The following is a 23,069-nucleotide window of genomic DNA, read 5'->3' on the forward strand; positions in this document are numbered from 1 at the left end:
CTGACCAGCAAGCACAGGACTGGTTTTGGTTCATATCATTATGATACTATTGGTATTTAGAAAACAATGCAATACCTAGTGCCTAAGGGTGATTAAAGCATAGAGTGACACTGGAGCGCTTACATTTTCTTATAGTGCTCAGAGGATTTCTTGTTAAGCGGTGAGTACTGTGGAGTAGAAGTGCTGGAGCTTCTCACACTGATGAACAAACAAATATCAATCAATGCAACTGGTCCACTTTGTATGAATACAGTATAACATACTGATAGTCTTTAAATTAACTAGACCTTAACCAGAAGATATAGTTCTGGTGTAGTAACAATAACACAACAAATTAATCTACAAAAGTACTGTACACCCAGACAAACGAAATGAAATGGTCAAGGAAGCTAAAATAAATCTTGGAATTCTCTGTGGGTTATCAGTGCAGCAATCTCCCTGTGACTGAAATCATACAGTGTGCACTTGACATATTGTTTGAAGCACCCAGTAAACTATACCTTTCGCTACATCCATACGATGAGGCTGAGGTTGGGGACGCCTGGGTGGTATCGTTTGTTTTAGTAAAAACACCTCTGGAAAAAAAACAATATTGAAATAGACAACAACAACACAAAACCATGTATTAGTGATCACTAGAAGAAAGCAATCCCACAATACAATACCATGGACGTTTGTATAAAGCAGCACTTTGTCTTTCTCACTCTGTGTGCAGTGCTATATGAAGACGTAATGACTAACACTGAACCCCTTGAGTTTGGAAGTTCCCTGCTTAGTAAATAGAAAAAGGAGGACTCCAGTCTCCAGATTTTACAAGCTCTACATTTCACACAGTAAATGTAAATGTAAGCAGTGGTGTTAGCTAAAGAATCCCACCTGATTATGTATCCTGAAGGGGAAGGCTTCTGGCTTGTTAGACTGCTAGAGCAAAATCACAACAGACTGGATTAGACTGGGTTTATGAACCAGTGTACTGTAGTATTGCTCATACATAAAGAACATATAGATTCTATATATGTTTTATATATGGCTTCAAAATACATATGGCGACCCTATCATAATGCAGTTTAGGAAGTTCTGTTAAAATGGACTGACACAACCCGTTGCCTTTCTGTACCATTTATATAAATGCTTTCCTCTTTGCTTTAAGACTTTACATACCTAAAAGAAATAGAGCAACAACCCACATTAATAATTCTGCCTTTGATGCATGACTTCTGGGATATTCAGCTGGGAATAAAACAGTATTTGACCAGCATTTAAGTTCAGTTGTTGTGTCCTGTGTATGTGTTTATATGTAATGTATTTGTGCTGCTTGTTATGCTTTTGCTCAATAAGCATCAGCAGGTCTCCAGTAAGCAGGGTGTGAACAGAAGGCCTGTGTTGTTCCTACCTTTCGGAAGTGCTGGAGGAGTCAGAGGGCGCTGAAGAGACTCCATTGGAATAGGACGCTTTTACTGGCACATCCCTGAGGAGCAGAAAACTCTGCTGGATAAACAGGTTTTTTAAAAGAACCATCCCTGCCCCTGTCTGAATACGCAGTGACAACAGGGACCAACAGACCTTCCCTCAAAGCTCTATGAGCGCACCTCGATTTGGAACACCCTTGCCATTCAATCCTGGGCTTCTTTTAAGCAGAGACAGCTAATTGTGTCTAATTGTGTCTAACTGCATACTGAAGATTACATTGAGACCCAAATGAAATGGATCTTAAAGAAAAACTTGTGCATATTGTTATTATTATGTATTTCTTAGCAGACGCCCTTATCCAGGGTGACTTACAATTGTTACAAGATATCACATTATTTTTACATACAATTACATTATTTTTTACACATTATTTTTACATACAATTACCCATTTATACAGTTGGGTTTTTACTGGAGCAATCTAGGTAAAGTACCTTGCTCAAGGGTACAGCAGCAGTGTCCCCCACCTGGGATCGAACCCACAACCCTCCGGTCAAGAGTCCAGAGCCCTAACCACTACTCCACACTGCTCCATATATCCTTCCTCTACTCAAAAAGTTGAACAATGACTGTGCATGTTAATCTGTAGAAACTAACGATGTTTAGGGTATTCCAATGATATTGACTAAACTATTATATGGTGATACTATTTACTGCCCTACAGAATATCATTCTAGTGACTTTTTCAATCTCAAACATGTCTCATCTCTAAGTTTAGATGGTACACCAGAGTGTAACCATTAACCAGCCCCCCTGCACCACTCTGCCCCCAATATGAAGAACTATATGGAATTTATTCCTGATATACAGTATTTCACATACTGAGTTGCTCTTCAAAGATGCTGTCTTTACAATATATACCAGAGAAAAACCCTGAGTGAACAACAGGCGCAGAGCTAAACAGAACACATTTGGAACATTTGTGTAATTATCCCCTAACCTGGCCAACCCTTCTTCTTCCTCATCTTCTTCATCAGTGTTTTTATTGTTGATCCAGCTGAAATCCCCCTTCAGAGCCGTCCGCACCTTCATCTGCCGGAGCACAATCGTTCTGTCCCCCTCTGGCACACCTTTTGCTAAAAACATAAATACATTAGAACCCCCATTTAGCAACAAGTGCAAGGGAATACAGCTATTTAATAATAAAAACTAGCAAGGGGTTGCTCAGAGCAGTAATGTATCTGCTCCCAGCTGCAACTAAGGTGTGCCCTGCTTGTTTCATACCATTAACATGTATTCCAAACACAGCATTGCCAGAGGGGCATCATAAAACATCATACAATATTGCAATATAGCTGATCCACCTTTGCTCTAAGGCTTTACCCTGCCTCCTCCCTTAATCTTCAGCTATCTTTTCCATGTGTCAGATGCCAATTCACTGCACAATTATTCTAAAGATATTTGCTAAAACTCATTTTCCCACGTATAAAAACAATATTGTATTTATAAATATGATTATTTCAAACAATAGTTATTTAAATTAGAGGGATGCATCACATTTTCTCCATATGTCAGGCTCCAATCTTATTCAAAATCTGGTATAATTATAATACCAGACCTTGAAGGAACCCTAATAGAACCATTAGCAGACCGCTGCATTACCAGCAACACCAACACAATTATTATTATTTATTATTATTTATTTCTTAGCAGACGCCCTTATCCAGGGCGACTTACAATCGTAAGCAAATACATTTCAAGTGTTACAATACAGTAATACAATGAATTCAGATCTAATGCCACATAATGGTTATGATAAGGTAGCACATTGGTACTGATATGGTAATGCATGGATTAGCAGTGTGTATTGGTTGAAGTCATAGTGATACCATTGCTAAGTCAAACATGACAACTAGCCAACTGTGGTACCATTCTACGTATTGCTCATACCATTGTTGGGGGCCATTGCCTCACAGTACAGAGACATTTATAGAATAATTTATGTTGAAAGTCTAGTATGCATTTACCTCATTTCCCAGGGTTTATGTTTTAACAACCCATTGTAATTGGGAACTTCACTTGTGCTATATCAAATTAAAGTTATTATTTATATGGGTGCTCACCACCATCATCCCTCAATTCTCAGCCATAACCTACTCTCCTTACTTTGTATAATAATTATTTGTATTCCTTATCCAATGTCCAATTATTATTCAACCTGGCTCAGCGCTGCAACTCGGGAGAGATGAAGACGAGCACTCGTTTTTTTCGCTCTGCAAGCCTGCTGTGCAGCCATATCCAGAGCTTACAGCTTTGGATGACCACGCAGTTCTGAACTGCCTACAGGCCGGCTTGTCCTATTGTGCGTCGCCCCCTGGGAACTCACATCCACGGTCAGCAGTGGCATAGCTTGGATTCGAACGGGCGATCTCCAAGCTATAGGGCGCATCCTGAACTCTGGGCGGAGTGCCTTTACTGGATGCACCACTCAGGAGGCTTCTCTTTCATTTTTAAACACTTTCTCTTATGTAACTGAATGAAATCAGGCTGACAGATACCTTTTTTCATTGTAGATGCTGTTATGTGTAGATCTCAGGAAAGTCTTCAAAGTAAACCACTGAAAACACAAAAAGAAGAAAAAGGTGTCATGACCAAAATAGTAAGTGTTGGAAAACATGGAACAAGTATTGAATAGCAGTTTGCTACGCATGAGGAATGACGGCTGTATTCATGTTATTTTTCTGAAAAGTGATTTAACATTGGATAGAAAAAAACTGTTAGTTCCAAAAATGCAAGCACTGCTGTGATAGATGAAGGCTGCAATATGGTAGAGAAGTTAAGATTATTTTGTGTCAAAGCAAATGGCTGGCCAGCAGCACACGGCTGTATAAACAAGTCCTTTGATCTCCAGCCCTGACATGAAAGAAGTTTGCTCTTCGGGAGTCCACTGGGGTATAAAACTAGTTAACAGGTTTTTGCTTAGAAAATACAGCTGGTTTATGACGGGGTCATAAAGCTAATTTTCAAGGGGACCAAAGAACCAGGCTCTAAGACTTCAGAGAGATCCAAAGAGATAGTGCCACTGAGATCAAAGTGTCTAAGAGATAGGAACAAGGAAGATGACAAAAAACAGATGTATGGACCTTTGGGGCACTAGGGTCTGAAGACTGCACTGAGTTCAGAGATCTTCACACTAGATCACACACACACACACACACACACACACACACACACACACACACACACACACACATAATGATAATGAGTTGTACCTTTTCTATTGGTTAAGTGTCAGAGAAAGAGGAGGAGAGAGACACCTATGCAGAAGGGTATTTAATGTCATGCAACAATTGTAAGAACGAGTATTCTGTTTGTCCTGTACCTGGGACCAGACTCCCTGCATATTTCAATAAACCTAACAACTGAGTGAAGAAAAGGACTCTGTGCATTTTCTTGAATCTACCTACTCATCATCCTCTTTTTTAAGTTACATCAGTAAGGCAAGATTATTTTGGTTGCATCCTTTGAACAACAGTTTCTGTTCTCTTTTCTGGTTTTGTTCTTCAGGTATTTTTTTAATTCTTTGTCATTTCTGGAGTCAAACCTGCAATTAATTTAGCAAATAGAATATGTGGATTTTCTTGTATTTTTTTATTAAGCCAAATTCATTCATTATTTACACATTTCACTTCAATGTCTGGTTGGTAACTTCTGGGTGTGTCCTTAGTATCTGAAAAAATCATGCCATGTGTGTTTTAATAGTTTTTTTTATGTGTCAGACGAAGGCAGGATTCTATAAAAGTATCCCCATGATCTCAATGGTCTGTTTAGTTTTATATAAACTATCCTGGAAATGGACATGGTGCTGTAAAAATCTGAATATGTGTGTTAGTAAAGTCGCCTCCTTTATTACCTTCTGATTCAGAGAAGGGTAGGGCTGCAGTTTGGTACACAGGAAGATACCAAGTTTGTCATAAAGCATTATTAGAAATCAAGTTTAGCCAGTCTGGCAACATTCTGCTGCCAATATCCATACTGCATGTTACCTAGGAAATATGTGTGGTTATGGTTCAGCTAATAGTGCCTGCCGAAACCAATAATTTAATATTGCTTTTGGTGACTTAAAAAGGCCTGCATTCAAATCTTGAAATACCATTGAGATAGCAGCATAAACCAGTGCACTACCCTGACTACAGATAACACAATGACCACATAGTGTAAGTAGCAGACTGGTACTGATATAGTGCCATTGTACTGTAATGGATTACCAGCAGAGTGCATTAACCATACCATTGTGATACATGGATACATGGACAAACATATACGCAAACTCTAGCCTTTATAAGCAATGAACTGCTTTACAGTTTGCTTTTGTCTATTGAAATTGACCAAACTGTACACAGAAATTATCTTTAAAACACGTCAGGAAAATGTGAGTTTTAATTTAAATTAAACTCTCTGTAGGTTTGAGTCTCACCTGAAATTAGCCGTTGTCTTCTTTTTTCACTCTCTGTGTTTTCAATAGACGGTAATATCCCAATTGCTTGAGCAGGTACTTTTTCAGCCCACACGTACAGAACTCTGTGAAGACAAGCTTTGATATACAGTTGCACCTCTTCTAAACAGTTTTTTTTTTCTAAAGCCAAGCCCTGTTTTTCAAGGGGTGGAGACAGACATTTTACCCTGATGGAATCTGTGACTTGTTATCTGTATTGTCTCAGGCTCAGCAGGCATGTGTGAATTCCAGGCATTCACCTGAAAATGTCACCCCTGTGATGCAGAAGGATAATTGAACAAACCATTTTAAATAGGAAAACAATGCAAAAACAGTCTCTTAGCTACAGTATAGTTACATTGTTTAGATATCACTGAACATTCTTTCAATGGGTGCAGTTGAAATTCAGTGGGTCAAATATGCGTTTCAGGTTTTACTTTTTATTATTATTATTATTATTATTTATTTCTTAGCAGACGCCCTTATCCAGGGCGACTTACAATTGTTACAAGATATCACATTATTTTTACATACAATTACATTATTTTTTACACATTATTTTTTACATACAATTACCCATTTATACAGTTGGGTTTTTACTGGAGCAATCTAGGTAAAGTACCTTGCTCAAGGGTACAGCAGCAGTGTCCCCAACCAGGGATTGAACCCACGACCCTCCGGTCCAGAGTCCAGAGCCCTAACCACTACTCCACACTGCTGCTAAAGCATCAAAGGCCAGAATTAGAACTAATTTGATTCCTCCCACCCCAGAGTCTTTCACTGTTGGATGTCTGGGTTCAAAACCAAGTGTAAGTCACAACTGAAATGTAGAGTTCACCAAATAGCTGCTCATACCTTATAACATCCTGTGCTGTTGGTTATAGGCGTATGGTCAGATTGCAGCTACACCACTGGTGTGCCCTACAGCACAAGAAGTCTTACACCAAGCGCTTTAGTATTTTAATAAAAGAAAAATCCACATACATCTGCATTAATGTACAAAAAAAAGATAAAGAAAACATCTTCAGCGCAAGAGAAGGGGGGCAGGGATAATGCTGCTGGTGCGATTAGGACATAAGAAAATAGATATTAAAGCCTTGATTAACACTTTGTTAAGTTTTACATTTCCGTGTCTTGTGGGAGTCAAGTAACCAGCAAAAGTTGGAAACCTGTACTGATTTTTTATTTATTTATTTTTTTTAAGTAAAAGTAACATGAATAATAATAATAAAATTTACCTGCCATGGCTGAATTTTCTTTAAGTAAAAGTAACATGAAAGAATATCAAATATAACCTTCATTTCTCCACATGTAAAAATGCAAGACAGACTGATAAGAATTAAGATTTAAACATTAATATATGTTAATATATCGTATAATATTTATACAATATAAATATTAATCATAGCACATCTCCACTTAGCGCAGGAACTTTAATGACATTGTCACACAGTAGCATGGTGACTTAGTTATTAAGACTGGTTCAGATTTAGATTCAGATTCCAAGGAGGAGTGCAGTGAACTGCACTATAGATATTATAGAATGATTATTAACTGTACGGTATACAATGCGCTGGCTACTTCTGCATGTGAAGTCAAAATGATTCACGCAAAAAAGTGACATTTGCTTCACGCCCACTCGGCCTTGTGAAACTATGCCAGCAAACAAAGTGATTAAGAAGGATATTCTTTATTGTCATAAATAAACAAGATCCCACCTTCTGCGAACACTGTCCTCGTTATACTACTGTTTATTAGGGGTTGCTCAGACTATGATGATAAAGGACTTGAATGTGACACAATATATATAGTGTGGAGTAGTGGTTAGGGCTCTGGACTCTTGACCAGAGGGTTGTGGGTTCAATCCCCAGTGGGGGACACTGTAGTTGTACCCTTGAGCAAGGTACTTTACCTAGATTGCTCCAGTAAAAACCCAACTGTATAAATGGGTAATTGTATGTAAAAATAATGTGATATCTGTATAATGTGAAATAATGTATAATGTGATATCTTGTAACAATTGTAAGTCGCCCTGGATAAGAGCGTCTGCTAAGAAATAAATAATAATATATATATATATATATATATATATATATATATATATACACGTCCCCTCGTGTTGCTACAACTGTTTAAATAACGCACCTGTCATTTGTCTTTTCATTGTTAGCATCCTGACAACTTTTTACACTTACAACTTTAAAGTCTGTTTCAAAGCTCTTTTCAAAATGACCGCTCTAGTGCACTGAAACTGTAAAGATGAGTGCCCACATTGTCAAACAGGTAACACAGCAATAATGATCCATGATGTGGTACGGAACAGAAAAGCCAGAGCACTCTTTCTGCAGTGATTTAGAGGACAGATCTCAAACCCCAGTGCACTACAGCAGACATTTTGAAAAGAGCTTTAAAACAGACTTTAAAGTTAGAAGTGTAAAAAGCTGTCAGGATGTTAATAATGAAAAGAAAAATGACAGGTACTTTATTTAAACAGTTGCAGCAACACGTGGGGATGTATAAAGCTATATTTGTTGGAACCCTGTTACTTACTCTTTAATTCATTGTTTCTGAAGATCCTGACAAGGATGTGGTTGCCTCTCCTTGTGCAGTGGCATCCTATGTCACATATAAGTAGGTGCAGGATATTTAATCTTAAATATCTTTAATTACTTTATCAATCTAGAGAAAGGCCACAGAAGAATTTGAAACATCCCTCTTTTGCACATACCAACAACAGTTATGAAAGTAGACAGACTGGCTACACTCAAGAATTGGGTTTTCCTGTGATTTCGAAAACACTAATTGCTGATTGAACACACCTTCTCTCTAGTGTTGCAAGAATTTCAGCTATCTGCACACTGTAAATAAAAGGCCCTCGGCCAACTACAACGTCAGCCCTTTGTTTCAGAAAAACAAGCTATTGTTCCACTGTGATGAAGCATTGCTGTTATTAGTTTATTTTGCATGGTTACCTTCTGTATTTTCTGCGACTTTACACACACACACACACACACACACACACACACATATATATATGAAAAAAGTTACAAGAAATCGATGTCTACAATTATTTATTTCAGTAATTTGTTTTAAAAACACCAAAAATGCTAATTCAAAAGTATTCATATCCTGACACGGAAAATGAAATTAATAGTTAGTTGAGGCACCTTTAGCAATAATAACCTCTTTTAAACTATTAGGATATTTGTCAATGAGCCTTTGGTACGATTATTTGGTGATTTTTGACCATTTTTCAATGCAAACTTGCTCCAGTTCATGCAAATTCTGAGTAGATTTTGATGTGTGCATTGGATCTTGTTGTGTTTGAACGCCCACTTGCGGAGGGTTTCAGATGATTGGCCAATATCTTTTGGTATGCTATGGAATCCAACTAAATTTCCTGTGCCATTAGAGGAAAAACAGCCCAATAGAAGGTTATTACCACCTCCATGCTTGACAGTAGGTATGGTGTTCTTTTCTTTTTGTACGCCTCACCAGACTTTCTCCAAATTTAATGACTATCAGCGTAACCAAATAGCACAATTTTTGTTTCTTCATTCCACAGAACTTTTGACCAGAAATCATATCTATCATTCAAATGCAGTTTTGCAATCTTTAAGCAATTGTCCTTGTGATGTTTTCCTAAGAGTGGCTTTTTCCTTGGCCTGCGACCATTGAGACCTTCACCATGCAATACTTGACCTATGGTTGAAATGGAAACCCCAGTCCCACTTGCAGCCAATTCACTTTGAATATCTTTGGCAGTCAATCTCAGATTGTTATTAACCTTCCTCACAATTCTTCTACTTATTCTTGGTGAAAGAACCTTCTTTCTTCCAGACTGAGGGACCATTGTGACAGTATGTGGCAAAGTAACAGTGTGCAGGTGCAGGTGATCAATAATCAGACAGGCAACGATAATCCAGGTGCAATGATGATTTAATGTTTATATCCAATGGCCTGATGGCAAACAACAGTAAATAATAACAATGTCAATGAGAAGCAATATAGTGGCGTGTATTGCTTATTTATAATCCGCAGGTTGGCCCTGAAATAATAACAGTCCCATTTCAGTTCACCCACATGTAACACAAACACAAACACAAACACCAGTCCACTGCTCTAGTGCTTGTAGTGAATACAGTTCTTTAGTGCAAACAAAGTGTTGTGATGTTGATCCGGATTTAGTGCTGGCCTTTGGCGACAGCTCCGGATCATGTTAGCTGTCTCAACAACAACAGTATTATTTATAACAACAATCACTCATGGTTCTCAACACAGGTTCTCCTTTTGGTCATTCAATTTAACCATTCACAAAGGAACAGATCACCTCAATACATCCTTTATATACGTCAATCATGACCCCTTGGTTAACGAGCGCACCCAGTCCTCCAATCCGCGGATGCCACACCGTTAACTTTCTGGGTCAATGATTTAGTGTACTGTAGCTCAGTCCTCTTTCAAGATGGCCGACTTCCGCCTAACCCTGGGAATGAACGGACAGGCCATCTAATCCACGGTACTCTGTTGCCTTTACTCGGCACCCTCACAGGTCGGGAAGGAGATCTAACACCAAGAATCATTCAATCTGTCACACAGTACCATGAGTCTTGCACTTCTTGATAAGTGAGCAGTGACTCAGGTGACAGTAAGTGCTTTTGCATTATGTGCTCAATATGTCTAGTAGTGGTCTTTGAGGAATCGTCCATCCCCCAAACTGTAGAACATGGAAGCTTGCTGCCCATCATCACCTGTAAGGTTCATTTACAGTAAACCTGTTTCAGCCCAGAGGAGGAGCCAACTTGTGGCCAACTGACGTCAAGAGGCAATTGATCTTTAGAAAATGTTTTAATAGAACATCACACAAAATACATAATTAGATCCTAGATTCGGAAAACCTTTTGGTATTAATAATTATGATACCAACTTAAATTTGCAAGAGAAGGTTTAACTCATGTATCCCTTTACTGTTTTTCTTGGGCAAATTAAACCCCAAGAATCTACTAACCTCCCCCAGTCCTTGTTTTAACATTACTGTTGGCTGCCGCACCTCTAATGCTTCCCACTTGATAAACCTGAAGGGTGGCTTATACTACGGGAGAGTCTGAAACTCAGTAAGGAGGAGTACAAGTCTCAGCAAATCACACCATTCATATTTATAAACTTTGTATACAGGCAACACATAATTATAGTTTAGGGTAAGACTGAACATGATTGTGTGGGACAAGTATTATTTCTAAAAATGACATTCTTTAGATATACACATATATCTAAATTTCTCTTTTAGTCTTAATTTGCAATATAAGCCCCTCCAATAGTACCATAGTAAACAGTTAGGAGCACAAGTAAGCTGTTGAGTAACATTCAGAAACTCTTGACAGTCTTAATTAAAAGAATAACCAAGCTGACCAAATTAAACAGTGAAACGAAAGAAAGAAAAGGTGAAAGCGGTTGCCATTTAACAACTGTCTCTGTGGAGATTCTTTGTTAAAAATAAATAAATCTCAGCAAAATGTTACCTTTTCTTTCTTTCTTTCAAACAGTAATTTTTCTCACCTTCCCTAAGTAAAATTTCACACCTATTTTGAACAGTTTAGAACATATTATATTAATATGTATTAAGTAAAATGTAACTGGTACACAACTAGTAAGAAACCACTTATGAATGTGGGTGTAGTTAGGATCATTTATGGATAGCATGACCAGCCTAACTTGTTATCCAATGGGTCCCGAAATAGTTGAATTTATATCAGCTGCATGTTTCCTTTTTCCCTGTGTTCTGAATTCACCATGTTGCTAGGTGTGCACACACCAAGCCTCATACGTGTTCATTGTGTAGCATGCACGTAGACATTTACAGCAGCTATATTTGCCTGCCCCACCCTCCTGGGATCCTGCTTCAGATAGGTAGAAATTACCACATTACCATAATCAGCTTCACTAGATTAAGCCTTATAAAAGTTCAAAATAAAAGAACCAGTACACTTCCTCAGTGCATTAACCCTACTGTGAGAGATTAAAGTAAAGGTTCTATCTTTTTATTACTCTTTTGTTTAACATTCTGACACAAAAGCATTGATATTGCAGGGGAATGTAGTCAAACCATTGTGCAAACAGACTGAACATTATTCCCCAAGGACACTGGAAGGAGGACATCTTCACAAAACACACTCCTCGGTCCTCACATACACCTCACTGGTAATTTGGGGAACTAGACCGTGTACAAGCCCCTGCTCTCCTGTTACTCAGCCCGGCGCAGCTGGGGGTAGCTCTGCACTGTTCTCTCAATAGCCTGGTCCAGGCTGACCAGGGGCCTGTAGCCCATGTCCTCTTTAGCTCTCTTGCAGCTGTAGTAGTGGTGAGTGCCAGCCAGAGCGACTCGCATGGGGGTGAAGGTGGGTTTGAAGGCAATGAAGGGCTTCAGCAGCAGGGCCAGCAGGGAGAGCAGCAGAGCCAGGTAGTATACGAGCAGGTAAGGCAGGCGGTAGCGCGGGGGCTCATAGTCCAGGCCCACCAGCACTCGGGACAGGAACTCCCAGAACGGCACGGGCTCGTCGTTCGTGATGTGGTAGGCCTGGGGACAAGGGGAAACACGGCAAATACAAATCAAATTGATGTGCCAGATGCTTCTTAAATGAATTTGGCAGACCTGATGACCTTTCCCCATAACAAATACATATATTAATACTTGTTCAGTGAAAAGCTAATACAGCCTACAGCTCAAAAGACCTACTCTTGCAATCTAAGGACTTGGCTAACAGGTGTTCAATCCATTCTGCAAAATAACAGAATGGATTGAACAGACTCAGCAGACTCTTACTTTTCCACAGACTGGTGAATTTTTGTGAAGGCTCTCGGCTGCCAGGATGTGACCATGTACCACATTTTCAACATAGGTAAAATCCACCAGGTTTTTCCCGTCACTGCAAACAGAAAGATGCCTATATGAATAACTTTGTTTAATAGTAACTTTTTTTTAAAAAAGCTCAAAACTAGGTTTCAAAAGCCACACTTAACTGCAAACCTATATCACCTTAGACCGAAGTGAATTTGTAAATCACACAAAATAAATATGACATTCCTATGACCACATTACTATACTGTTGAGCAATTACAGAAATATTTTTTCAATCATACTGACCCAATGATGAATTTCATCTTCCCCTTTCGGGCAGTCTCTACCAGAATCGGAACCAGCTGGGGGTCTCTTGGTCCGAAAATCCCATGGGGACGAATTGCAACTGTCAGGAAATTCTCATCAGGGTTATTTGCACCCAGGACCTCCTGTTTTGGACAGAGGGAGTTAGGAACTGAAAGAAGGTGGCAGGTCCAAGCTACTATATTCTTGTTTCTTACACCAATTCTACATTTCTGTAAATAATTATAATACAGATATAGCAAGACACTAACTATTTACTCCAGTTTTTAAAATAAGATAAATCTGGGTTAATGATACAAAATAAGAAATTAAAGTGTTTAAAAAGCACCACTGCACTAATTTAAAAGAGTAAGTAGCAGGGTTTCCAGAAAAAGCTTTTTGTCCCCACGTGTTGCTATGATTGCAACAGGAAGCTGTGTGGTCCTGTGGTTAAAGAAAATGGCTTGTAAACATGAGGTCAAATCCCAGCTCACTCACTGACTCCTTGTGTGACCCTGAGCAAGTCACTTAACCTCCTTGTGCTCTGTCTTTTGGGTGAGACGTTGTTGTAAGTGACTCTGCAGCTGATGCATAGTTCACGCACCCTAGTCTCTGTCGCCTTGGATAAAGGCGCCTGCTAAATAAATAACTGTTTAAGTAACGTACCTATATTTCTTATCATTGTTATCATCCTGACAACTTTTTACACTTAAAATCGGTTTAAAAATGTCCGTTCTAGTGCACTGGGGTTTGAGATCTGTCCTCTAAATCAGTGGTTCCCAACCCTGGTCCTGGGGACCCACTGTATCTGCTGGTTTTCATGCCAACTGAGCTCTCAATAACTTAACTAGACCCTTAGAATTTGCTTTATTAGAGCGTTTTAATTGTTTTCAGCTCTTAAAGTTGCAGACTTCAAGTTAGCTATACCATTTTATAAGTAACTCAGACTCTGCTGAAGAGCTAAAAACAATTAAAAAGATCTAATTAAGCAAATTCTCAGTTCAATTAAGGGTCTAGTCAAGTAATTGAGAGCTCAGTTGGAATGAAAACCAGCAAACACAGGGGGTCCTCTGGACCAGGGTTGGGAACCACTGCTCTAAATCACTGCAGGGCAAGCGATACGTTTGAAAAAAAAAAAAAAAAAACAAGTGCTCTGGCTTTTCTGTTCTTTACCACATCATGGATCGTTATTGCTGTGTTACCTGTTTGAACCCTGCTACTTACTCTTTAACTGTGGGCATTTATAAAACTATTCCAGGGGCGCACAAATCCAGCCTTCAAGGTTTTTAAGTAAAGACTTGGGAATCCTGGGAAGATTAATTAAACTTTAGGCACTATAGCTAAGAGAAATCCAGCGTGATATGCACAGGCAAACTCAGCAGCTATGGTTCGAGCAGTATGCCAGTCAATGTGATTGCTACCTTCTCCTGCAGGATTTTGGTCTCTGTATAGTAATCAATAGGCTTCTTGGCATAGGGCAAGTCTTCAGTGCCATCCTTCACATCAGTGCCTTCAAACACAACGCTGGCACTGCTCGTCAGAACCACTTTCTGAAAGAGAGATTGGGCACAAATCATGTTGACGGCTGCAGGGAACTGTTTTAGCGCCAGTGAGAAACCTCAAAAGATTTATATTGTGCAAAACATCAAATTTTCTAAACAGAAATCTCAAAATCTATTAAATAAATAGAGACCAAGTCATTTAACTGTTTGAACCTGTATCTTTAGCTCCCCCTACCTGAACTCCAGCCTCTTTGCAGGCCTGGATGACTGCCTTGGTTCCTGTGTAGTTCACTCTGTAGAACAGCTCTTTGTTGTTGCTGGATGGAGCAGGAGAAGCACAGTGGAACACAACAGTCACCCCCTCCAGTGCTGGCACAAGATCCTAGAATAACAGGTTGCACCACATTTAAAGAAGTGCTTTCCTTTATATAGTGTGAATCACAGAGACAGATGGAGAGACCAACAGCCTCCATAAAACCTCATATTCTGATACTCTCAAGAACTGAAGAGTGCAGTGGATAAGAAGTGTGCTGTGTGTTGCCCTGTCGTTCTGGTGACTGACCCCTCTGTAACTGTGTATGCCAGGCTTGTCTTAATCCTGTTTCATTGCAAACATTAGCATGATTGAGGGTCCAAACAAAAAAAAAAAAAAACACCACACAAACACAAGAATGGCAGTGGCCACATGAGGGCGCACCTCTCTGCAGCAGAGGTCCCCCAGGAAGAAGGTGACGCGGTCATTGTTGAAGCCCTGGCGGATGTCGAACACATTCACAGCATATCCCTTCTCCAGGAGCTTCTCCACTAGATGCTGGCCGAGGAAGCCGGAGCCCCCGATCACAGCACACTTCTTACTGCCCTGCACAGCACACACAGGGTCAGGAGACAAGAAAATGGGAAACCTGCAATGTGTACCACTCAATTCTGTGCTCATGTTACGCAAATGGCGTTCCTAAAACTGTTCTTTACTGTATCAAAAGCTGAGATAGATATATATATATATATATATATATATGATTGAGAGATGACTATTTGTAGACACAGATGGCAGATTTGACAGTGTAAAGGCCTAGCAGCACAGTCTTCTCTCCCAGATTATTGTTTTTATTCACCTCCGTCTACCCCGGACAGACTGGCATACAGATAGTTCAAAAGGAGCCTATACGCACCAGCTGACGAGGGTATCTGAAGCGCAATGCCTCACACGAATAGAGATAGTCTAGACTGCTATGATACGCACCGGCCTGCTACGAGTCGCCATCAGTGAGTGAGCTTCTCCGTTTTTCACGCTATTACGAGGACAAAAACAAAACAAAACTGTATTTAATAATTTTTATATATATATATATATATATATATATATATATATATATATATAGTAACACTGAGGAGGTAGGGTCCTATGTAATACAGAAAGTGGGAAAAGGTAACCAAGTACTTAAAACATTGATAAATGTTGTCAACGGCAAAGAATAGAAAATTTAAGCAAAATAAAATAAGCTACATATTAAAATAGAATTGTGTACAAGCCATTTACTTAATGTTATGAAGTGTTTTTATAGCTGCAGCTACATACAATGTAAAGGTACCAATTCCTTACAGCGTAATTAATGTTCCCGATACAATCTGCACTACAATCTGTGGCTTTCTATTCTACTTCTGCTCTGAATATAAACTAATAAAATGCAACCACAGGAACGCAGATTACACAGCACATACAATTTACACTACATTGTAATTTGCACATTTGAATTAAGTTGTCAAAAGCCACATTAATAAAAAAATTGATTAGGCATAACTTATTTATTTGCCTATATTATACTTACCTTGTATTTGTATTGTCCCACAGTAAACCGTTTCCTACCCTGCTCGTCTCAGTTTATATAGACTACTGTTTATTGTCTGATAAATTACCAGCCGGAGCGCATGGACTCCTGCCCAGCAGTGCGCCGAGCATCAGCAGAGCCGCCGGCGCGAGCTGATTGGGGAACCCAGGGCACCTGCGTCGGTGTAGCAGTATTACAGCCAATAGGATAGAGGCTTCTCTAGAAACACCATCATAGAAAGCCATAGATATGAATTCAAATGACGTTAGAAGGTCTAACGTCCAATAAAAACGCCAAAGAACGCCCAATATCTGTTTTTTTTAACAAGAACAAATAGGAATTTTAGCAGTGTGGCTCGGCCACCGAATCACATTTCTCATCAAGTTATCCAATTATAATAGCAATGAAGTGTCAGAGAAGCTTCAGCAGCCAATCAGGTGTGTTTGCTAGGCTGAGTCTAGCCTACATCCGTACTGTTTGTTTAGCTAGAGCAAGACGTGTTTGTTGTGGATATCAAACGTACTGTGGAAAATAATTACAAATACATTAATAATAAGATAACACATTCATATACATTTTATTCGTGTACCTTTTCGGCCTGGTCTTCACATTTTTGTTTGGTTACGCGTACAGTTGTGATGGTGAGTGAGTTCGGGTTGGGTTAAAATTGATGGATGTTTTTTTTTTTTTTTCTTGAATTAGGTAATAATATTAATAATATTTATAGAAGATCTTTGTTTCTCCAGTGCATGTCATGGAGTTGCAATGAGATACATTTGGACAGTGCCTGTTCGCTAGATTTCAGATTTAAATTCAGGTCGATATGTTTTTATTTTTTATTTTGATGATGTGCAGTTTATTTTCATAATACATTTTTTTGTTGAGTGGATTTTATCAGGCTTTTACTAACACAAACCATTATTAATAATATTAAATAATACGCATTCTTATAAGAATTAATAATATCAACAGTTATTAGAAAAATAAAATAAAAGAAACATTTGTTGGATCCTAAGTTTAACCTTATGATAGAGGAAGCAATCATTCAGATCGGTTTTGTTGTACAATATTGAGTTTGAATCCTTTCCCACCAAGTTTTCAGCCGAATTCACTTGTGTACCTGTTGACAGCTCCAGTCTTTGGTTTCCTCGTTCCAAAACGCAGTATAATAAAGTGACCATTAAAAACCGTTGACTCCATGTCCTAAAGCAGTCATTTCACATCAGTAAATGCAACTGAAAGCTAGTTACACGATAATTAATCATTATTATTAATGATTAACATAATGTTGGGTATGGCAGTATCTCTGACTATTTCTGGGGCTCAGTATGACTGGACACCAAGTAATTGTGTCGCCTATGTCAATTACCTGCTAGCATCTCTTCCCACTCAGGCAACTAGCTACAAGAAGCCGTCACTGGGAGCCACTTCTCAGCGGAAGAAGACTGGCCCCAAGCCAGAGCTGACGGAGGAGATGAAACAGGAGATCCGGGAAGCGTTTGACCTCTTCGATACTGATGGATCCGGATACATTGATGTGAAGGAGCTAAAGGTAAAATCCTGAGCGGTTGGGTGATTGTGAAGGAATTGATCTTGGCACGCTAGTAGTTGATGGTACGTTTTTCAGTATTTTTTTTTTTTATATATATATATACATGTTTACAGTAGGTTACAGTATTGCTTTTTAGGGATAATATGGTGAACACGTTTATATATAATGCAATCAAATATGGCATTACAACAAATAAAAAAAAGGTTTCAACACTAAGGTGATATTTAAATATCTAATGGGAGCAATCATGTATGCAACCCATAAAGTCTATAATAAAAAAAACAAAACCTTGAAAAGTCACTGAAGTTCATATCACTGGAAAAATAACATTACAGAGGTGTAATGTAATGTGATCTCATTGCAAGTTCAGGTTTGTCTAATAAAGTTCATAATACAAAGTGGATCATTGTGTCATTTTCTTTCTAGGTTGCTATGAGAGCTCTGGGGTTTGAACCTAAAAAAGAAGAAATAAAGAAAATGATTGTGGAAATCGATAAGGAAGGGACTGGAAAGATAGACTTCAGTGACTTTCTGGCAGTGATGACCCACAAAATGGTAAAATGAAATGCAACAGTAGGAACTGGTTGTAAGCAGGAAGGTGAAAGGAATAGCTTTGGGACAGAGGCGGCAGACTATTTTTGGCGTTAGATATTCAAAAAATATATTTACATTTTCGTCTTGAGTTACTCACTTTTAGTTGGACAGGAACATGACTATTTGTTAATGTTTACCTGATACTTGGTACATTTAGAGTTTATTTTGTGGTTGTTAAAGCTGGTACATTTACATTTGCTGTGTTGGTCCAGTAGAAGGTATACCAGCTTAAACATGTTTCTTCTTGTAGGTAGAAAAGGATTCAAAGGAGGAGATTCTAAAAGCCTTCCGCTTGTTTGATGATGATGAAACTGGGAAGATCTCATTCCGGAACCTAAAAAGAGTGGCCAAAGAGCTTGGAGAGAACCTGACAGATGAGGAGCTACAGGTTTGTAATTGGCTCTGAACTGCTGTTTTTTTGTAAGAGGCTGTTGCATCGGAAAACAAATCAGTCTATTGTTTGGCACAGCTGCAGTTTTCACAGAAAATCACTTGATGCAAGGAAAAATGCAAATTTTTGTTGGACACTGTACATATCTTTAGTGGCAGTGGATTGTTCTACTAAGATACACATTTACACACTATGTGTAGAAGTTTCTGTTTATGTTCCTTTATGTTTGTGTTTATGTTTGGCTTTAACATTGTTTACAGATAAAATAGTATGAGTTTTGACGAGGTCTAAAATACAGAACAATGATATTTTATGGATTAAACACTTAACCTAAACGGCTTTCCAGTTCCATTTTTCACTTCACTTTCGGCAGGAGATGATCGATGAGGCTGACAGGGATGGAGACGGGGAGGTTAATGAACAAGAGTTCCTGCGCATCATGAAGAAGACCAGCCTCTATTAGTGACAGAGATAGATAGAGAGATGGATGGATAGAGCGAGCTTGCGAGTGCTGTATCCTCAACTTCTATTACTGATGTATTTTTGTTTATCTCGTTATATCAAAGAATACTCCTAGGTCAATTGGCTGAACAGGTTTAAAGGGCACTGCTGTTTGAATTTAAACATAATGTCTGCACCCCCGTTTCTGAGGGACAGAACTTAAAGACATGTAATCACAGTCTGTTTGAAAGCATAATACAGAATCATGATGGAGTTAAGATAAACGTTGTGCCAATCAAGTTCTGATCTATTTTGGTGTGCCTGATATCCTTTCAATACAGAATAAAGGCAGGATGCCTTGATATATATTTAAGTGTTGTGTGTACAGTATTGCCATTTTATATGTATTTTCTGTTTTGTGTATCCTGTTTCACATGAAATGTTTTTACAGCTGCAAGTGCATCTGGTATTAAAGTGTTATTTTTAAATCAAACAATGTGTAGTCCATTTTTAGACATAGCAGATATGAAAGCACTAAGAGTTCCTGCATTTAATTTAATTAAACGTTGGGAATTTGTTATAAGTCAGCCACACACTGTAGATTGTGGTCTGTGCTGGGACATAGAATGTGTGAGTGACACCCCCAGTTATATGCAGTCAGTTTCATAGAAATACAAAATAAAAATTAAAAAAAGAAATCAAAGCTGTGGTTTCCACGTGCAAGATGGATGCGGTTTATTACACCAGAACTTGGTGACATACACTGGTTAATACAGATTAGTACAATGGCTGCATTTCATTCTTTAAAACCATAAGCATTACTTTGGTATTTGATCTTGCTTGTTCAGTAAGTGCTGGTAAAATGCCAAATTTAGTCTTTCGACAAAACATGCTCCAGCCCATGCACATACATTTTTGCTATACACTGTCCCCAATGTATATCTTTAGCAATACTGACTTGTTCAGCCCAGGGAAAGAGACCCAATATGGGTAAATGTCACATGACAGTTAATTCTTTTGATGAAATTGCCCCACTTATAAGATATGATTTCTGTTTTGAAACAAACAGTGCCTTCTATATGTTGGCACAGTAGCTTGCATAATAGATTGTAGTGGTTTCCAACAAGTGTGCTGGTTACTGGTACAGAAACCGCGATTAAATAAACATCCACAAAACATTTTATTATTTAAACTATACACATACAAGTAGATAGCACAAGGAAGTAACAGGAACAATGTTGTGTATCCGTGCAGGCATATTTCATAAAAATATGCCAGGTGGCAATTTCTAAGAAAAGTGTCAGTTTTCATTTCTAGTAGATTTGCAACAACGGATGTATGCCACACACCTGTCTGCCATGGAAACTGAAGAAAGGATTACTGTTCATGTATTGATTTAAACTTGTCAGATAACAGTTTTATATGCAAATAGAGGAAATAAGCACCTACAGAAAAGCTTGATTACTACTTTGAAGCCAAACCAGTCGTATCTAAATCTCACAGCAAATTAATTTAAGAGTCCCCCAGTTATTTTTTCTTTTGTTAAGCTATTCAACAGTTTGGACGAGAAGAATCATGTAGAATCTGCTATTTCTGTTGTGAATGGAAAAATAACATAGTTACAAAGCATGAAACAAACTACTTTCGAGTACCTAAATTAAACAATCACATTTATTTTTGTAAGTAACAGATCTCTTTTGCTTTCACAAAAAAAGCACTTTGGGTTAAGTAGATGAATCAGATTAATTACTTGGTGTTGAACAGAGGAAATGTTGAAACATTTAGTCTTTTCAAAAAGTTTCCTGTAAAGTGCTAAACAGTTGATTTATAAAGCAATAACATCAGTAAGTTTACCCAAAGTAAAACCTCCATAACATTCAGACTTCACAGAGATTAGTCCCAGAAAGACCATCCAGGAACAGCCCCCTGCCACGTCCCATTTCCAAATGCTGTACAGTATAGTTCATTTATGCATTATTTGCTCCCATTGACTGCTCACAGTAAAAAGTACTGGCATTTAATGTGATAATAGTTTCTTATATAATGTTCCCATATGACTTAAAGGTTGATTGATTATAAAAGTCACTTTGAAATGCTTCTGTGGATACACAGCCAAGACAATAAGATTCTAAGCCCCATGAAACACAAAGCAACTTCCAGGAAACTATTTTCTAAAGAGTTCTGCAACAACATCAAACTAATTTAGATTTGAGTAATTAATTGAGAAGTGTTGCAAGTAAACCCTATGTACAGCATGGGCTCTACAGCTGTGGCCAAAGGTGTTGCATCACCCTATAGAATTAACAAATTGTGCTTCATAAAGTCGAATGAAACCTGCTGGATAATGTTAACATATTTAATTATATACTGCTTAACAAAAGAAATTCTAAATGTTTTTTTATATTTTTTGTTTTAGCAAGAAATTGGTTGGATCGTGTTTCGGGACAGAGGCAGAAGCTTCCACAACAGGCCCTGCAGCTCCACAGAGCGATATCCGTACACCAGTGGGACTAGGGAGATTCCTAGATTAAAGATAGCACTAATGGTGATGTCTATATCATCCATGTGTTTCAGGTTCTTAATTAAAAATATATCTACGAGCAAAGGAGCGGAGTAGAAAATGAGCTGAAGCACCTGCATCACCAGGGTGACCCACGCTCGTCGGGTCTTCAGGAAGAGTCGGATGTCCCAGCACAGGAGCAGCAAGCAGCCCAGGATGCAGACGTAGCTACCGAGAAGCAAGATAGCACTCATTAATGTGTTGTAGCCTTCAAAAATACCAGAATCCGAGAGGCAGGGAGCAACGATGAAAAGATGGCATCGCTCAATGGGAACATTCATGGGGAGCTTATTCAAAGCTACAAACAATGCCACCAGGGTCAACAATATAGCAATTAACCAAACAGCAGCCACAATGGTCTTCTTTCTCCCTGAACTAAAGATGGTCTCATACTGCAGTGGCCACTTGATGGCGATGCATCGGTCAACCGAGAAAGCTATGGTGAAGAAGATCTCCACTGTACAAAAGTTGAAGGACAGGATGATGAACATGAAGCAATTGATTAAGGAGCAGTGGAGTAAGTAGAAGCTGGTGGAGAAGTGCACAGTGCCGAGAAGCAGCTGCAAGTTATCACAGATTAGGAGGTTGGCCAGGAGGACGTAGCGGAGCTTGTGCTGGACAGAGGGGTTCCTCGTGATCACGAAGAGCAGCGGTAGGCTCAGCAGAAGGTTCACTAGACAGCTGACGCTGGTGATCACTAGCTTTATCTTTAAGAACAGCTCTGTTTGTATCTGCTCATACCACAGACTCCCTGTCCCATTGCAGTTTTCCATCTTGCAGTAGAACTGTAAAACAGATATGGACACAATTCAGAAAAAGTAAAAAAAATACCAAAAAAAAAGTTTAAAAAAAATGAAAAACTTTTGAAGGATTTTTTTTAAAATGCATTTTGCAATCTACCCTCCCTCCCTTTTTTTTACCTAATTCACCTAGATTTCTGAGTGCTGTAACCCATTTTTGATCAATGTGTGACCCCTGTCAAGCCAACCATCTTTTGCCATTTTATCTTAGTTACCAGGTTTTTGAAACCATCTGGACTTGTTAGGGACCTGACAAGCAGTGGATGATGCAGCACACCCTGGGGCTCCCCAGCCAGCATCGACAACTTGGCACAATTCAGACCACGCTTGCATGACGCCAAACAAAGTCTACAACTTCTAA

At 38.8% G+C, this 23,069-nt stretch overlaps 4 protein-coding genes across 14 annotated transcripts in view; 1 reads left to right on the forward strand and 3 right to left on the reverse strand.

Moving 5' to 3' along the window:
* LOC117430326 (mucin-2-like) overlaps positions 1–6,039 on the reverse strand; it is a 24,851-nt gene extending 18,812 nt beyond the window's left edge. For 8 of the 10 annotated variants that reach the window (XM_059001556.1, XM_059001555.1, XM_059001553.1 and 5 more), the window contains exons 1-7: positions 5,887–6,039; positions 3,968–4,026; positions 2,410–2,545; positions 1,394–1,468; positions 877–921; positions 501–575; positions 124–198 (exon numbers count right to left, since the gene is read on the reverse strand). In XM_059001556.1, the coding sequence (XP_058857539.1) occupies positions 124–198; positions 501–575; positions 877–921; positions 1,394–1,468; positions 2,410–2,545; positions 3,968–3,977 (416 nt within the window). In that variant the 5' untranslated portion in view covers positions 3,978–4,026; positions 5,887–6,039. The remainder of the gene's footprint in view (positions 1–123; positions 199–500; positions 576–876; positions 922–1,393; positions 1,469–2,409; positions 2,546–3,967; positions 4,027–5,886) is intronic. The other 2 variants (XM_059001548.1, XM_059001549.1) reach the window with 2 other exon arrangements.
* A 5,887-nt stretch (positions 6,040–11,926) lies between these two features.
* LOC131701671 (sterol-4-alpha-carboxylate 3-dehydrogenase, decarboxylating-like) lies at positions 11,927–16,582 on the reverse strand. 2 transcript variants are annotated; one of them, XM_059000993.1, is made up of 8 exons: positions 16,371–16,582; positions 15,785–15,833; positions 15,242–15,403; positions 14,780–14,926; positions 14,464–14,592; positions 13,046–13,188; positions 12,725–12,827; positions 11,927–12,478 (listed from the first exon to the last, which is right to left on the reverse strand). In XM_059000993.1, the coding sequence occupies exons 2-8, from the start codon at positions 15,803–15,805 to the stop codon at positions 12,146–12,148; spliced, it is 1,038 nt and encodes a 345-aa protein (XP_058856976.1). In that variant the 5' UTR covers positions 15,806–15,833; positions 16,371–16,582; the 3' UTR covers positions 11,927–12,145. The 2 variants fall into 2 exon arrangements, with proteins under 2 accessions (XP_058856976.1, XP_058856977.1); XM_059000994.1 differs by lacking the exon at positions 15,242–15,403.
* Positions 16,583–16,821: 239 nt separating this feature from the next.
* Positions 16,822–19,844, forward strand: LOC117430453 (centrin-1). Its single transcript, XM_034050487.3, has 5 exons — positions 16,822–17,011; positions 17,764–17,922; positions 18,349–18,477; positions 18,767–18,904; positions 19,281–19,844. Exons 1-5 carry the CDS (start codon positions 17,009–17,011, stop codon positions 19,368–19,370), a joined length of 519 nt encoding a protein of 172 aa, XP_033906378.1. The 5' UTR covers positions 16,822–17,008; the 3' UTR covers positions 19,371–19,844.
* A 257-nt stretch (positions 19,845–20,101) lies between these two features.
* On the reverse strand, positions 20,102–22,682 carry LOC117430165 (olfactory receptor 4K1-like). Its single transcript, XM_034049963.2, has one exon. The coding sequence runs from the start codon at positions 22,679–22,681 to the stop codon at positions 21,761–21,763; it is 921 nt and encodes a 306-aa protein (XP_033905854.2). The 5' UTR covers position 22,682; the 3' UTR covers positions 20,102–21,760.
* Positions 22,683–23,069: the final 387 nt, after the last annotated feature.

This window comes from Acipenser ruthenus, chromosome 26, assembly GCF_902713425.1.
Source record: "Acipenser ruthenus chromosome 26, fAciRut3.2 maternal haplotype, whole genome shotgun sequence".
In the NCBI taxonomy this organism is placed as follows: Eukaryota; Metazoa; Chordata; class Actinopteri; order Acipenseriformes; family Acipenseridae; genus Acipenser; species Acipenser ruthenus.

Bases quoted from the DNA above. Each gene is read 5' to 3' on its own strand.
- LOC131701671 (XM_059000993.1), bottom strand. From the start codon at position 15,805: ATGGCGACTCGTAGCAGGCCG. The intron at 14,927-15,241 runs GTGCGCCCTCAT...CTGTTATTCTAG, and splicing joins GGGACCTCTGCTGCAGAGAG to GATCTTGTGCCAGCACTGGA. The intron at 13,189-14,463 runs GTAGCAATCACA...TGTCCAAAACAG, and splicing joins CCAAAATCCTGCAGGAGAAG to GAGGTCCTGGGTGCAAATAA.
- LOC117430453 (XM_034050487.3), top strand. The intron at 17,923-18,348 runs GTAAAATCCTGA...TTTTCTTTCTAG, and splicing joins TTGATGTGAAGGAGCTAAAG to GTTGCTATGAGAGCTCTGGG. The intron at 18,478-18,766 runs GTAAAATGAAAT...TTCTTCTTGTAG, and splicing joins CAGTGATGACCCACAAAATG to GTAGAAAAGGATTCAAAGGA.
- LOC117430165 (XM_034049963.2), bottom strand. From the start codon at position 22,681: ATGGAAAACTGCAATGGGACAGGGAGTCTGTGGTATGAGCAGATACAA.